Genomic DNA, 14,845 nt, shown 5'->3' with positions numbered 1-14,845 from the left:
ACGTCCAAAGGTAATCTGATAGAGAGCTTGGGCCGCCTGTGTTTTTAGTTGTGGGATGGGGTGCTCATATATCCACCGCGCGCGAGAAAAATCCTCTGGTACCCAGGGTAGGGTGCTCAAAGCGCGATTTGTTTTTCTTCAGTGAGGATTTCTCTTTATATTTTCAGTCCTCCAGTTTTGATGTCGACTAATTTCAAACTCCACAAAACATAAGCAGTGAAATCATTCAATCCTGGGTTAGTGTTTAAATTTCTCGAGACAACCCAGCCCAATATCAGCCAGCTTCTCGCCCAAACTGCGCACCCACTACCTCCAGCTCCACCACCGGTGGGGCGTGCGCAGTGGTTTTGGTGCGTTCCTTTCGTGGTGCACCTTGCTCTGTCAGAGTGGATTCATTGGTTTCTTTTATGCACCATGATCCTGATCCAAGTGATCTTGGATCAACACTGACCCTGATTCGGATCATCCCAAACGAACGCGACCTTTGTCTCGCCTGCGCCCGCCCCTTGCAGAATTGGAAGATCACATGCGTTCGAAGGGAAGGGAGAGGGGAATAAAACGAGAAGCGCGAAGTGTGAACGGCTGCCACGCAGGCAGCGCAGGCTATTCAGAGTCTATTCAGAACGGAGCACTCGACATCATGGCAAAGGTTTGCCTTACGAACAAATTTGCATGGACTCAAACTGTTGTGCTGCGTCGGCCCCGGGGCGTCGGCCAAATGAAACTACTTAGTTGAACTTTAAGTTGAACTGGAAGTTGATAAAGGGAAATAAACCACAGTACGCGAAGTACGAAAAGCTGTCGTTTCGAGCGTCATAGAGTTAGCCCTTCTTCGGAGCACGTTAGCTTTTCCAAATTCGCTAACGCGATTTGTTTCATCAAATTCCAACTAACAATCAACTACTTAGTAAGTAGTTTCGTGCCTCAGCCTGACTAGCCGGCGAGTACGGACGTACGTCTCTTTATATATGAAGAAATCGTCTCTTATATATATATACTAGTTATGCAACGCTTTCGAGTGGTATACTATGGAATACCCACGAGTCACTTGTATTTTCTCGGTATACACACGAGCCTTTAGGCGAGTGTGTATACCAAGAAAATACAAGTGACAAGTGGGATATTCCATAGTATACCACGAGAAAGTGTTGTGTAACTATTTTATACCATGCCATAGAAAATACGCTTACTAAATTTCGTCGAGAATACAATCGCAGCGCACGATGGGAAGGTTGGGTTGAATACCGTCGATACAACGGCTTTCCTGTATTCTGATTGGCTGTATTTTCTATGGTATGGTATAAATACTAGTTATGCAACACTTTCGAGTGGTATACTATGGAATATCCCACTTGTCACTTGTATTTTCTCGGTATACACACGAGCCTTTAGGCGAGTGTGTATACCAAGAAATACAAGTGACAAGTGGGATATTCCATAGTATACCACGAGAAAGTGTTGTGTAACTATTTTATACCATGCCATAGAAAATACGCTTACTAAATTTCGTCGAGAATACAATCGCAGCGCACGATGGGAAGGTTGGGTTGAATACCGTCGAATATACAACGGCTTTCCTGTATTCTGATTGGCTGTATTTTCTATGGCATGGTATAAATATATATATATATATATATATATATATATATATATATATATATATATATATATATATATATATAATGAGAAAGTTGTAAGTCTCGATGACGGTCGTCCTCATCCTTTTCCTTACAACCATTTTTATTCTAGCGTTTTTTTTCTTAATGTTTTGTTGTTGTTGTTGTTGTTAAGCGCTGTAAGTCAACATATTGACTCATCAGGAAGTAAAGTTTGCGATTTTAGAAAAAAGAGAAATGAATCTATCATATTTTTAGGCAGTCTTCACCGTCCTTAGCAAGAAGTAACTAGAAGTGTAGCCTGTGTACAGCCGTCCCGCTCCCCTCAAAAAAATTGGGGAGGGAACGTCTGTGTACGGCTGTACACAGGCTACTAGAAGTGTTGACAGTACTGCAAAGCCTGAATCTCCGATCCTATGCTTTTGGTAGGCTAATAAAAGTGTTGTGAGAAGAATAAAGAAACGAGCTCCAGATAATAACGTTTTCCAGAGGTTTCTCGGTTTTAGACCTCAGCTTGCACTGGCTGATCACGTATAAAACAAAGTCCATCCCAAATTTCTTTGTTCGTGGGAGGTTGGCAAAGTCCCCTGTGGTAGCTATATGAAAGGTCTGGTAACAGATTTGTAGTCAAACGTTGTAGGTCGCCAGAAGGCGTTTCAGGAGGAGTAATGGTAAAGAATCCGATCCAAAACAACGCGTCGGTCAACACGTCGGCTGACACACCACCGACACACCACCAAAATGGCGTCGGCGAAAAAATCGATCATTTCCAGACTTATTGCAGCTAAAACTAATCAAATGACTTCGAAATTTTAAATAATGAGAAAGACAACACCAAACGTAATCATTGTAAGCTTTCATTTCAAGAGAAAAAGTCGCCGACGCACCACTGACGCCCAATTTATCCTCGGTTATCGCTTGCCGACGCGTCGGCCGACGCAACGACGTTTTTCAGAATCGCACCTCTGGGATGAATATAATTATAAAAAATAGTTTCCCCAACTCGTACCTAATTGCACAAAATCAAAATGCACAAACCATACCCTGTTTTGACGAAAAATGGCCAAACACTGTACAGTCAACCCCTTATTAAACAGGCCACCCTTGGGAAAATGTTGACAACGGAAACACGTCAAGACGAGGATCACTAAGCGTGTGTTTGAATGTTTTTCACAGTCGTCCCTAAAGTTTCGGACTCTTATCTGACTGTCTTAAGTTGTTGAAATCAAGGCTAAACTACGTGTATTGAGTTCTTGGTGGCCGTTTAATAGAGGTAAAAACAATAGACGGATACTCAATGGGACGGCCGAAAGGTGGTCGCGGTGCGGGACTTCGATAACTGGCCGCTTAATAGGGGTTCGACTCTACTCCATTTCAGACCAAAACAGCTCGAAAACCATACCCTTTGGCGCCGCACGCCGGACGGGGTACTGCTCTTGAGCGATGGCAGATACGACGCTCAGAAGCGAAACAGCTAGCAAAGACGTTTGCTAGCATCGCGACAAAAAGCAGCGTCAGTTAGGGAAGGGAGTCGCAGGATCAGACCCACTGCAGCTAGCATTGTGGAGTCCTTACGCATCGCATGATAGGAAGAAGAGCAATGAGGTAACATGTCCTTCTGTGTGTACAATACAACAAGGCTTAGCTATGCCCCTGTGAGCCCCAGTGAACACGGTTGAATTTTATCAAAGGCAAGTATGGCAGTTCACCTACATCTGGAGGGAACTGAGGGGGGGGGGGGGGTGATAAAATCCCATTTCCCATCCATTTCTCAGCCAAGTCGTTTACCCGATTTTCCAAATCCCAGTCCCAGTTCTATTGTTCATTACTTGTTTGTGATTTCCAGTCCCAGTGACCCAAGTCCCATTTTCCCAGTGAAAATTTTCCCAAATCCCAGTCCCCACAAACCATTCACCAACTGTTTTAAGAATGGGGGTAAAACATGGTAAGAAGTGAAGTGGATTACACCTGGTTTTCTAGACCTTTTCAGCGCTGAAAAGCTAGCCTTATACAACAATCTCTGTGTCTATGTAGTTGGAATAATGAGACAGCGAGTTTTTGTGCTTGCCTGAGTGCTTACCAAACGGTCCGAAGCTATCCTATCACTCTATCTAAAGAGAGAGAGAAAAGACGGTACTGACCGTTTGATGAGGTCTTGCAGAGGACTGCGATATTTCAGAAGATGGATAAAAAAATTAAAACTGTCATTGCAACATTTATTTAGCTGATCATCTCAAGGACACTATATTTTTCATTGGTTTAAAAAATCATACAGTATTATGTTGAATACAATTCGTGTTACAACAGAAAAGGTTTCTTTCTCATGCGTAAATATTATAAATACACTATATTACATAAAACTTGTAAGAGACTGGGTTCTTTCACAACATGAAAGGCAGATCCAGATTTTTGGTGCCTACACCAACATATATTGAGCCATACTTCCTTGAGCCTGGCACATGGTAGAAAGTGAAGCCAAGCCAGTGCAGACTGCGAAGGGTCACCAAACCACTTCCACGCTCAAACTGGATACTCCATGAACCTAAAGCAGAATGAAAGAACCAAACTCCTTTAACAAAATAGACAGCTGTAACCGACCACTGTGGCTTCAAAAACTAATTAATAAGCCCTCTAAGTACATGTATATTTCTGAGTTAAGAAGCTGATCATAACATGCCCAACGCTTCCTGTTTCCACAGCACATAGCCACTCTGTAGACAAGACACAATGTAATGACTATAGCTTTGCAATAAACACCAGACTTGAGATCTTCCCAAACACCCTTACAACTCTAACACAAACACACCCCTAAACATTCAAACTACAAATTTGAGCCTCTCTATGGGGATTTCAGAGGAAATCGATGACGCGAAGATCACCGCGGAAAAAACGAAGATCTCAAGATTGAAGCGAAGATCTAAAATTGAATAAAATTTGTGTGGTCAAATTGATCACTCAGACATAAAACTGTCAAAACTCGTAAACACTACAGAAAATATATGTACTAATTTCTGAATTCTGGCAATTGACCACATTTCACTGCGATTTTGACAACAGTGGTTTATGGTCGCTGCCACGAAACCACAGGAAGCCATTTCAAGGCTCGAACGTTCAAACTGCTTCAATCCGTAAAACGAAGATCTGCTTAAAAAGGCGAAGATTTGCAAAAAAACTGCGAAGAAAATGAAGACCGAGGGTACCCATAGAGAGGCTCAAATTTCGCTAAAACATTTGTTGCAGCAGCAGACTTTCCCCTTCCTAATGTTTGTGAACTTTTGTCTATACATGCTTCTTACAATACAGTTAACATAACTTCCATACCTCCTTTTGGCACATCGGTATCAATTGGATCAAGGAAGTCAATAGCTTTATCCAGCTCAGCCTGTTGAAGGACAAATTAAGAGTATTGTTATTTCAACTGGGTTCAAACGGGGAACCTAATGTATGTGATACAATGTACTTATACTGTAAGATATGGAGTTGAAACTGTCCATTTTGAACTGAAGACTGAATAGTCAAGCACTACCAGTTTACCCCTGATTTATGAGAAATAAATTGGACACATAGTCATGTAACCTGAAGGTCGGGTAACGTTGTATATCCCTCCTGAGCCGCTGAATTTCTCGAACACATTTTCCTTTCCCTTGAGGTTTGAGAAATGGGGATTTCATTTTATCACATATATCCCAAATAGAAATTGTAGTCATTGTTATAGAGTTGAAATTGAAATGATGTAAGTATTTTACATAATGTAGATTTCCAGCAAAGAAAGATAACTTTACCAACTTAACCCACAGAAAATAGGAAAATAAATCTTCATAACACTTGCTTCTTCTCTGTAATAGCTGTAAGTGTTAAAAATACCTTCTGAAGAAGAGTCTTCTGTGTTAAAAGAAATGGCTCTCTGAAATGGAAGTAACTGGAAAGCTTGCCTGAATCTGCCACTGACAAACCTGTTTTAATCAAGAGTATAAAAAAGAGGACTTTAACAAAGAGTTCAAACACTGAACAACAACAAAAAAAATATTATTAATATTACCAATATTACCAGTTGTTTACAATGCCAGTAAAGTAAAAGTCAAAGATGAAATTGTTGCACCATCAAAGGTGCCAACTCTTCTGACAACACCATTGAAGGCCCTTTGTACTTAGAATCAAATCAAAGATACCAAATTAAGCATTGCGGCATATCACGGACATGAATGTTGGACGAAATATTTTGATGTGATTAAACATGTGTATAATCAAGCTCTTCTACTCACCTTCAAAACTTCTGTTTCCTTCCACAGTGCCAAGAGCGGTTCGACAGTATGCCCCCCTGGGGACTATTCTGACATCGTAATCTATGGCTTCAATAGTTGTTGCTAGCCTATCCTCTTCTTTGATCATAATCTGCGTTATAAAAGGAGTAATTAAAAAGATCATTCTATAAAATCTTAAATTATAAACTAAAAGTTATCACAGATTAGAGGGTCCATTTGTATTTCTCCATGCAGTAATTATTACCGCTAATGGCCCATGTGGCTGGAATCAAACAATTTTTAGCTTTATACGCTTTTACACTTACACATAGCTTTAGTTGTATTTTACAGTTCCAAGTGCTACTACATGTACATATGCAGTTTTAACTTTTGGCTGGGCAGGATTATTACACTGATTATTACACTGATCGACAAACTCACTACTGGCATAAACAAACCACTAATTTTATGAGAATTGAAAAAAAGCCAAGTGCTTGACTTCCAGTCGTTTGCGTCTTCAGACAACAACAACAACCAAAAAAGCTCAAATTTTGATAATTATTGCAAAATAATGTGGAGTGGAGAAGCCCGGTAGTAATTGTCTGTCATTTATGATGTTACATTGTTGGTTGTGGCTTTGAAGTTCAGCATGAATGACTTAACAGTTGAGTCATTCATGCTGAACTTCAAAACCACCACCAACAATAGTTACTATTTGAGCCTTATTTATCACGAATTCTAAACCTGCTAAGTTTATTTCGATTTTCAGTGATATGCGAACTCTGAAAGTCAATCCTCAACCAACGGTTTACGCTTTTTGCTACCGTCAATCATCTTAGCAGACCTCTCGGGAAACAGACATTCCCTTCAACCGGGTCAAAAGGTCACATCTTTCAGTTGTGATTGGTAGATTTCGATCCATTTTGTTTGTTTCTGTTTTTTCTTTGTAAGCTGTCGCCATAATTATGATTGGCGGCAGCGAAAAATGCAATCGTTAGTCGTATTTTAAATTTCAGAGTTTGCATTTCACTGAAAACCGCAATAAAGCTTTATACACCTTATTCATAAATGGCGGAACGCGCGGAAGAGTTTGGGTCAAGTACATGAAAGCGAGGCTAGTGAGGCTTGAGCTTCGAACCAAAACAAAGAAAAGTATGGCGAATTGAAGTAGTATTTGATAATTCTTGAAATATCTCGTCGGTTAGAAAGCGATTCTTGGGTTTTGATGACTGCCTTTGGAATCCCTGGTTTGACAATTGCATAAAGGATCGTATGGATGCGAAGTCAACACAAATCATAGAAAAATTTCGTCGGAAACCGCATCGATCTTCTTAATCTCTTTACTGCCTTGTGTACAGTTGTTATCCGTATTACTATAGTATCGTTTTAATGGAAGACTCTGGAAGCTTGAAAAATATAGATATTATAGAGACTATAGCGATTTTGCACGTCTCTGGATATGGAAAGTAAAAAAAATCGCCAACATTGTGCGACTAGCGACTACGCAAACAGCTTAAAAATATTTTAGTTCAGTCTATCGTTTTACAAAACTTTCACCCGCTAACCTCGGCATTCGAACCCGAGCATTCAAATGTATACACAATTTAAGAATCACAAATGGATCAGTATATATGGACAAAAAAATCAACAAGACAATTTGGCATCAAAGAGGTGCTTAAATTCTGAATTCAGCAAATGTATCGGAATATTTAAAATTGCGAGAATCTTACCGCTGTAAAATTTATTTCAATTTGAAAAGTTTAAAATTTGAAAGCTCGCTCTTTATTCCCTATTTCTACTTTCCTTGGCTTTACTTCTTCTTTAATTTAAAGATTTGTTACAAGTAACGTCTATAAAGAATGATCAACCGTTGTGAACAACATTTTAGCTTATTAATGTGTGTTCGAAGACAAAATACTCAAGAAACCTTGTGTCTTTATGTAATCGCGATTTTTGCTTACCGTATCGAGAGACGTGTTAATTTTTTTTAACAAGCTCCATAGTCTCTTTTATATCGTGTTTCTTTCCTCTGCCTTCCTGCAAGCTTCTAGGGTCTTCCATAAAAAGGAAACTTGAAAGTAGTCTGGATTACAATTGTACACGAGCAGGCAGTGAAGAGACTGAGAGGATCGATGTGGTTTTCCAACGAAATTTTTTCCATGATTTGTGTTGAATTCGAAACCATATGGCCATAACTGCAGTTGACAAACCAGAGATTCCAATGGCAGTCATCAAAACCTAAGAATCGCTTTCTAACCAACGAGATATTTCAAGAATTATCAAATACTACTTCAATTCGCCATAATTTTCTTTGTTTTGGTTCGAAGCTCAAGCCTCACTAGCCTCGCTTTCATGTACTCGACCCAAACTCTTCCGCGCGTTCCGCCATTTATGAATAAGGTGTATACAGTTAAAAAAACTCTACATACAATATTTTCCTCTTCAGCTCCATCCACCTTGTCACCATCTTGATTTTCAACTTTCTTTGTCTCTGTGTGTTCATATTCATATGAAGGATCTCCAGTGAAACGGCCCTTCACAAATGAGCAATTGTGTCTCATGCTTTCTGTCACAACTGGCAGTAGGCCCCAGTGTACACAGTCTTGACTGTGAAAGAAAACAAGTTAAAAACACAAGTTTATTATGACATTGCAATACAGTTGGATTATTTTTCCTGAGTTGATTCCATGATAACTTCTATTCAAGATTCAGTGCCTGCTTGGAGAACAGATATTTCCTTATCCTCACACAGGAGCAGACAACTACTGTGTAATAATCAAACTATTTGGTGTCCTAACAGAGCTCAAAATAATCTGAGATGTAAAGTTTTGTGAACTTTGAGGAAAAGGCAGGATTGTTTTAATCCAAAAACTAATTTGGGAAATCTATGACACAGAAACTAATGGTAGTGTGCTGAGGAGTTGTCTTGTCAGCTTCCAAGTAAGAAGAAAGGAAACTTGTTTCACGTGATGTAAGTTTGATTTGCCTTGTTTCTAAAATGTGGCTAAATGTAATTTAGGCCAAGTTAACCTCGAAGCAATGCTCTCCCTCGGGTAGGTCTTAGAGCCTCGTGGTAGGTTGGTAAGTATTCCACTGAGTCCTTCAGTGTGACGGTGCCTAGGTGGGTGGTGGCCGCTTCAGGGTTACCATGGATACCTCCTTCCCTGCTGTGCATCGCCGGGCTCCACCAACCTTCAGGCACCAACGCCCAAGCTCATCTATTGTTGATGAGTTTAACTTGATCTAAATTACCCCCCCCCCCCCACCCCGGATGGGATGCTGGTCCACTGTATGGTTGCCCTCAATCCTTTCATTTGCCAGTACAGATTTATAGACCTGGGTAGACGGAGGCACTGTGAGAGCGAAGTGTCTTGCCCAAAAACACAACACAGTGACCGTGACGAGACTCAAACCTGGACCAGCAAACTAGCCATAGGCCACCCTGCCTCCCATACCAGGATATCATGGCTGGCTGGTATAATTATGATTATGAAATTTTTGGATCACTGTATTCAAACCGTTCAATAGCTTATAGCACCATAAACAAAATGGAACCATTGGCATCTTTCAATGTCTATTTACAAGGTCCTAAAATGACAGTAAGTGTACGAAAATTTACCAGGGAAATGGTCTAATTTATAAACAGAATGCTCATTTTTCAGTTACAGCGAAAAAAATACCTTGTTTCGAAGACGTAAATCATTTTGTTCCTCCCAGATGACGTTTTTTTGTGAATTGGTTATCACTCACCTGTAGAGTGTTTTCCTGTCCTTCAGTTCATCTTTACCGACTCCCTGCACGATGAAGTAGTCACTCTTCACTCCAAGAATCTTGCCCCAAAATTTCACTCCACAAAATTTGTAATTACTTTTCAAAATAACAAGGGAAGACTGCAAAGCTGCCTTCTGTTCTGTACTCAGAACAACACCACTGCTTCCTACATAGTCAACTGACATATGAAGGCCTTCTGCATCCATGTTTTAGGAGATAAATTCGGACAAAATCTTTCACAGATCTTATGTATCTTCTCTGTGATTTTGTTACGCGCGCTGTTGTTGTCATGGTAGTTTTGGGTGTAACCGCTGGGCTCTAAGAACGAACGAGTGATCAAAAATTTTATAACAAGCAATTTGATTGGTTGGATTTGTAAAATTTAGCCAATCAGAATTGATCTTATATCAAAAGTCAAATTGTTCAAAATGGCGGCGCGGCTTGGAAAAGCTGGAGTTATTTGAGCTCAATTTTACGGGTTACAGAGATATAGATACCTAGAAAATGGAGTTAAAAGCATTCGTAGAAAAGTGTAGGGATGAAGGACATTTCACAGAGATTTTTAACAGCGGAAATTACGAGAGCCTTCGTTCTTGTGGTGGAGCAAAAGACACAAACGTGGCAGTTTTGCTGTCACACGATTACGACAGAAAGATAGCTAACGATCAGTTTGAAGCTGACATCGAAAGAACATGGACCCTTCGTAAAGAAAAAAATCCATTCCTTTTTAATGGATCCAAGTTTCGTCTTCATGGTGTGAGCCACGAAGAAGGGAAGCCAGTAACTTTGATTTTAGGACAAACTTGTTATAAAGATTATGTTTGCACAAATATGAACAATGATTACTGGCGATTTTTAAGTGATCATGGCAAGCGTGAATACGCCAATGAACATGCATGTTTTTCTGACGCCTTTGGCGTTGGTTCCGTTGTTGAAACAAGTGACAATAAGTTGGTTTTTATAAGAAGAAGCCATCAAGTATATGAAGATCCAGGTCATTTGGATACTCCTGGAGGACATGCAGAGCCAAGTGTAAGCTCTAGACCCTTGAAAATAGCACTGCAATAAGTTCTTTACATCTAAAACGCCTGCTCCCAAGTCCGTGCTTCAACTTAGCCTGTTCCAGGCATTTCGCATGTAGGGGAAAGTGACGAGTGAAGAAAATGGTGAGGGATTTGGGATGAGGAGACAACTTGCTCCAACTAACCCTTGCCTTTTTTTCGCTCACTGATCTTTGCCTGCTGCTCCCCAGATGACAGAATCCCTGAAACAGGGTAAAAGCTTCTTTTATCCAAATGTGGCCTGCAAATAGTAGGCAACTCTCATGGTAAAGCAACATTGAACAATAAAGGACTGCTGTGCTTGAAGGCCACAAACAACAGCAGCTTTAGCAGGGGTCATGAATGGTCCCTCCATATTTTGGAGTGCTCACAAAAATATTATGCTTCTGTTCGGAACGCTCGCAAAATTTTAGTGGATGCTCGTGCTCGCATATTTTTCAAATACTCACATGCTTGGTTTTAAGCGGAGGTAGTTTTTGAAAAGTGCATGTTGCTCGCAAGGCTAACTTTCGTAAATGCTCATGCTAGCAACGAAAAACGCTGTGCTTGCATACTCGCCATTGCTTACAAAACAAAGACCATTCGATACCCCTCTTAGCCAATCACAGGTTGGTCGTTTGAATAGTATACCTTGGCATCACAGTTGACAACAACATATGTGGCAGAGTTATATTGATTATGTCAAATATAATCCCCCCCGGGGTCATTCCTGGGCGAAAAAAAAAGTTTCATTAAAGAGAGGCTTGGGGAAACTAGCCAGGTTGACGTAAACATGCATAAGGGCTATTAATTCGTTATAAAGAGTAAATTAATTGCTAAACACTACAGTGTGTGTCATCTTTTGAATCACTTCTTTGTTTTCCAGGAGGTTAAACAGAGTAGTAAACAGACAGAAGACACAAGTTTGGTTGATCTGGAAGATATGGATGAAATTGCAGTAGTGTATGAGTTGTTTCACTCTATTGTGAGAGAAGTCAGAGATGAGGTATGTTTAACGTAAACTGATGTTTGATTTATCTCCTTTTGTTTTAGTCAAATTCTACTATCTCATTTGATTTTTGTAGGATGGTACATGTTTGAATGTGTATAAGAATTATAGTATAATAATCCCCCCAAAATAAGGGGTAAAAAAAAAAAAAACTATTATTCCAAACTCTTTTTGCTGCAGTATGTGCTAGGCGGCCTGGTTTGAAGAAATGGGAAATCTTTGGATCCAAGTATTCTTCTTACAGCACAGCTGATATTCCTTTTCCAGCAAGGTCTGTTTCTAAATTAAATTTGTCACTTTATGTGTAGGTAAATATTCCAGAAGAGCACCTCGACTGGCCACTGTTGATTGGAATACAACGAAATCACACAACTGGACAGAGACCAGGAGCATGTTTTAGAATCAGGTTTGTATTGACTCAAAACTGTAAAAAAGTTTCATTGGATGGTGGCACATTCTATAAGTTTTTCCAAACTGGAAAAAAGCCCGTGGGTTAGGGGGAAGGAAAAAAATAGCTGGTAAAAAAAAAACATTTGTTTTTCATTTCTTTTTTTGAACTAAGGTGCTCTTTAAGTGGTGAGGAAATCAAACAACTGTATAACAAAGGGGGACCAGAAGCTTACGAGTCATCAGAGTTACTTTTGATTGACCTAGCTGTAAGTTTGTTACATCTCTACTGGAGTGCTGTTTAATAGTTTTAGTTGTCAGTAAACAGCTCTGAAAATACTTGTTTAACGAAATTTATCCCAGTAAGAAAAAGAAATACTGGTGTAATGAAGAAGACATCCATAGAGTTTGAATCGTTGTTAACTTTTCAATGCTAATGACTCAACTGTCAGGTGTTACAGCGACTGTTTGTCCAAGGTATTTGATCTTTCTGTCCAAAATATGTCCTCCCACCACAGTAAGCACAGTCATTTTTAAAGTTCTCTTGCACAAAGATAGTCTCCTTCGTAGCTGTTTTTGGGGATGTCACGCAATGTTTTCCCCACAAAAAACGGCTGCAAAGGAGACTAGTACAAAGATTAAGTTGAATCACATCCTTATTTTAATGCATATTTTAATGCACAAATGTAGCATCATTATTTTCATGTAATTGCACTATCCTAATTCTAAGATACTAACTTTTTTGCTCAACCTTTACAGGAATTCCAAAAGGGGATCACTTCCCGTCAGGTCAAGGAGCTGTTTAAAGATCTCACTCCAGGATGCAAAGCATGTCTCTATTTTTACTTCAACTTACAGACTAACACTTGTGTGTAGCTCAAAGCAGAATCCTTATTTCATAAGTGAGGCTCTATTTCAGAAAAGTTATTCTTTTGTAAAAAACAACAAAAGTAGATTAGAAGTTTATAGAAGGAGAGAAGGAAATTGATAGGTAGATCCAATTTATGGAAATGGTTGAAACAGCAATATAATAAAATATGTTTTTACGATTTTATCAATTTGTCTGATTAAACATGCCTACACTCTTTCTTTGCGACAACTTGAAATTGCTTTTCTTGTTAAATTCGTGACGTCATTTTACCGCCAAAAATCATTTAAACCATTGACTAGTTAGAATGAAAACTGTCTATCAGTCTGCAAAGTTTGATGGCTGGTGTTGGCTTTTTTTTTTCGTGAAAACGCGCACCAAAAATGTAGTCTTGCTCTCGCGCTCGCGATCCCTTGCTCTTCCGTGCTCGCTCAGTGGAATGTTCCTGGGCACCCCCCGCCAAACAGAACTTAAACGACAAGCTGTACTTTTCTTGTGCTACCCGTAAGAAAACAGGTAAACTTGAGTGTTTCTGTCTAGCGATCGTCTAGATCGAGTGGAAAAAAAAATAGACAAGGCAAGTGTTACAGTGCGACTACAATTACCGGGGTTACTCAAACAGCATTGATCAATCAGATTACGGGACACTAACGATGAATTCCAAGTAAAATTGTGTATTAAACATTGTTTTCTTTCCCGCTCGTGATTGATTCAAACGACTTTAGTTGGAATTCGCTGCTTGCGTCCTGTAATCTAATCGGATACAATTTGTTTTAGTGACCCCGCCGTAATAGTCGCACTGTAAAATAATCATCTTTCTTTTTCTTTCTTATTTTAGGAGATTTTAATAGAGAAAAAACGGCGAAACTCATGGAGAAATCAATTTGACTGTAATTTTTGTGGATTTGGTTTTTGCTCACATTTCGCTTTAGTTGCTCCCGGAGAAGTCATGTTTTTCATGTTAAGTTACAGATAATGTCACTGAATTTTGTCCAACATGCCCCTTAGATCTCTGAAAACGAATAAAGCTGTTGGGCTCCGACATGCTATAAGTGCTCGCCTATTAAAGAATGAGTAGTATTAAACATGGAAATCTCTAAAGAAATTTCGTGTGACTATGTAGCGCATATAACTAGTGAATTGAAAACGATAATTAAAATGAAAAATGCGCCTGATGGTAGTATAATGCTTCCATACGTTTCGGGGCTACTGCCCCTTCTTCAGTGGAAAATGTGAAATGCCATCTCATCTGAGATGGCATTTTAATTATCGTTTTCAATTTATTAAAGAATGACTCCGATGTCATGCGCCCCAGTTCTAACTGGGCTAATAAAGAAGCCTTTCGCGGATGGAGAATTTCCTAAGGTATGGAAGTCGGCCCCAAACAAAAGTCTCTGCACTATAGATAAGATAAGATAACGCTATCCACCCGTTACCGCCTTCACCTGCGCCTTATCCTAAATTTGAAATATGCGCCCTCGGGCGCCTTTTAATTTCTGGCAGGAGCCCATGACCGACTGACCGTCATGGGCTCCTAATTTCTGGGGATTAATATGTCCATTCAATAGATCGGAGTACGCAAGTACCAGATTGCATACCCGTGCGACTTTCCTTCCCGTTTTACGCCTGCTACGCAAGCTACGTATCGATAGTCTCCTTTTCAATTGGTCAGCAGGGAGGAGAGGGCTCTGGGAGCGATTGTCGACAAGGAAAAATTGTGCACGACCTTGTATTTTTTTATGACCTTAGTCATAAAAAGAAGGCAATGATGAACTGATCATGCATGACTAAAGTGCAAAAGTGTTCCGCCCTGGTCTCCCTTCTTCTTCCAACCGCCCTTCATCCCCACCCCACTCCCCACCCTACACAACCCGTTCTTCAAAAGATTACGGTCGCGGGAGGCATTATGGGAA

The 14,845-nt window shown here is 39.9% G+C and overlaps 2 protein-coding genes across 2 annotated transcripts; one reads left to right on the top strand and one right to left on the bottom strand.

The window, feature by feature from the left end:
* Positions 1-3,849: 3,849 nt before the first annotated feature.
* On the bottom strand, positions 3,850-9,914 carry LOC144634506 (radial spoke head protein 9 homolog). The gene is made up of 6 exons (XM_078493473.1): positions 9,608-9,914; positions 8,287-8,464; positions 5,879-6,008; positions 5,481-5,569; positions 4,938-4,998; positions 3,850-4,158 (listed from the first exon to the last, which is right to left on the bottom strand). Exons 1-6 carry the CDS (start codon positions 9,832-9,834, stop codon positions 3,998-4,000), a joined length of 846 nt encoding a protein of 281 aa, XP_078349599.1. The 5' UTR covers positions 9,835-9,914; the 3' UTR covers positions 3,850-3,997.
* Positions 9,915-10,053: 139 nt separating this feature from the next.
* LOC144634505 (uridine diphosphate glucose pyrophosphatase NUDT22-like) lies at positions 10,054-13,000 on the top strand. The gene is made up of 5 exons (XM_078493472.1): positions 10,054-10,660; positions 11,555-11,674; positions 11,986-12,083; positions 12,240-12,333; positions 12,824-13,000. Exons 1-5 carry the CDS (start codon positions 10,133-10,135, stop codon positions 12,938-12,940), a joined length of 957 nt encoding a protein of 318 aa, XP_078349598.1. The 5' UTR covers positions 10,054-10,132; the 3' UTR covers positions 12,941-13,000.
* The last annotated feature ends 1,845 nt before the right edge of the window (positions 13,001-14,845 follow it).

The sequence above is a fragment of the Oculina patagonica genome, chromosome 13 (assembly GCF_052425735.1).
Source record: "Oculina patagonica isolate OP01 chromosome 13, crgOcupat, whole genome shotgun sequence".
NCBI lineage: Eukaryota > Metazoa > Cnidaria > Anthozoa > Scleractinia > Oculinidae > Oculina > Oculina patagonica.
This window is presented reverse-complemented; position numbering and strand designations above follow the sequence as displayed.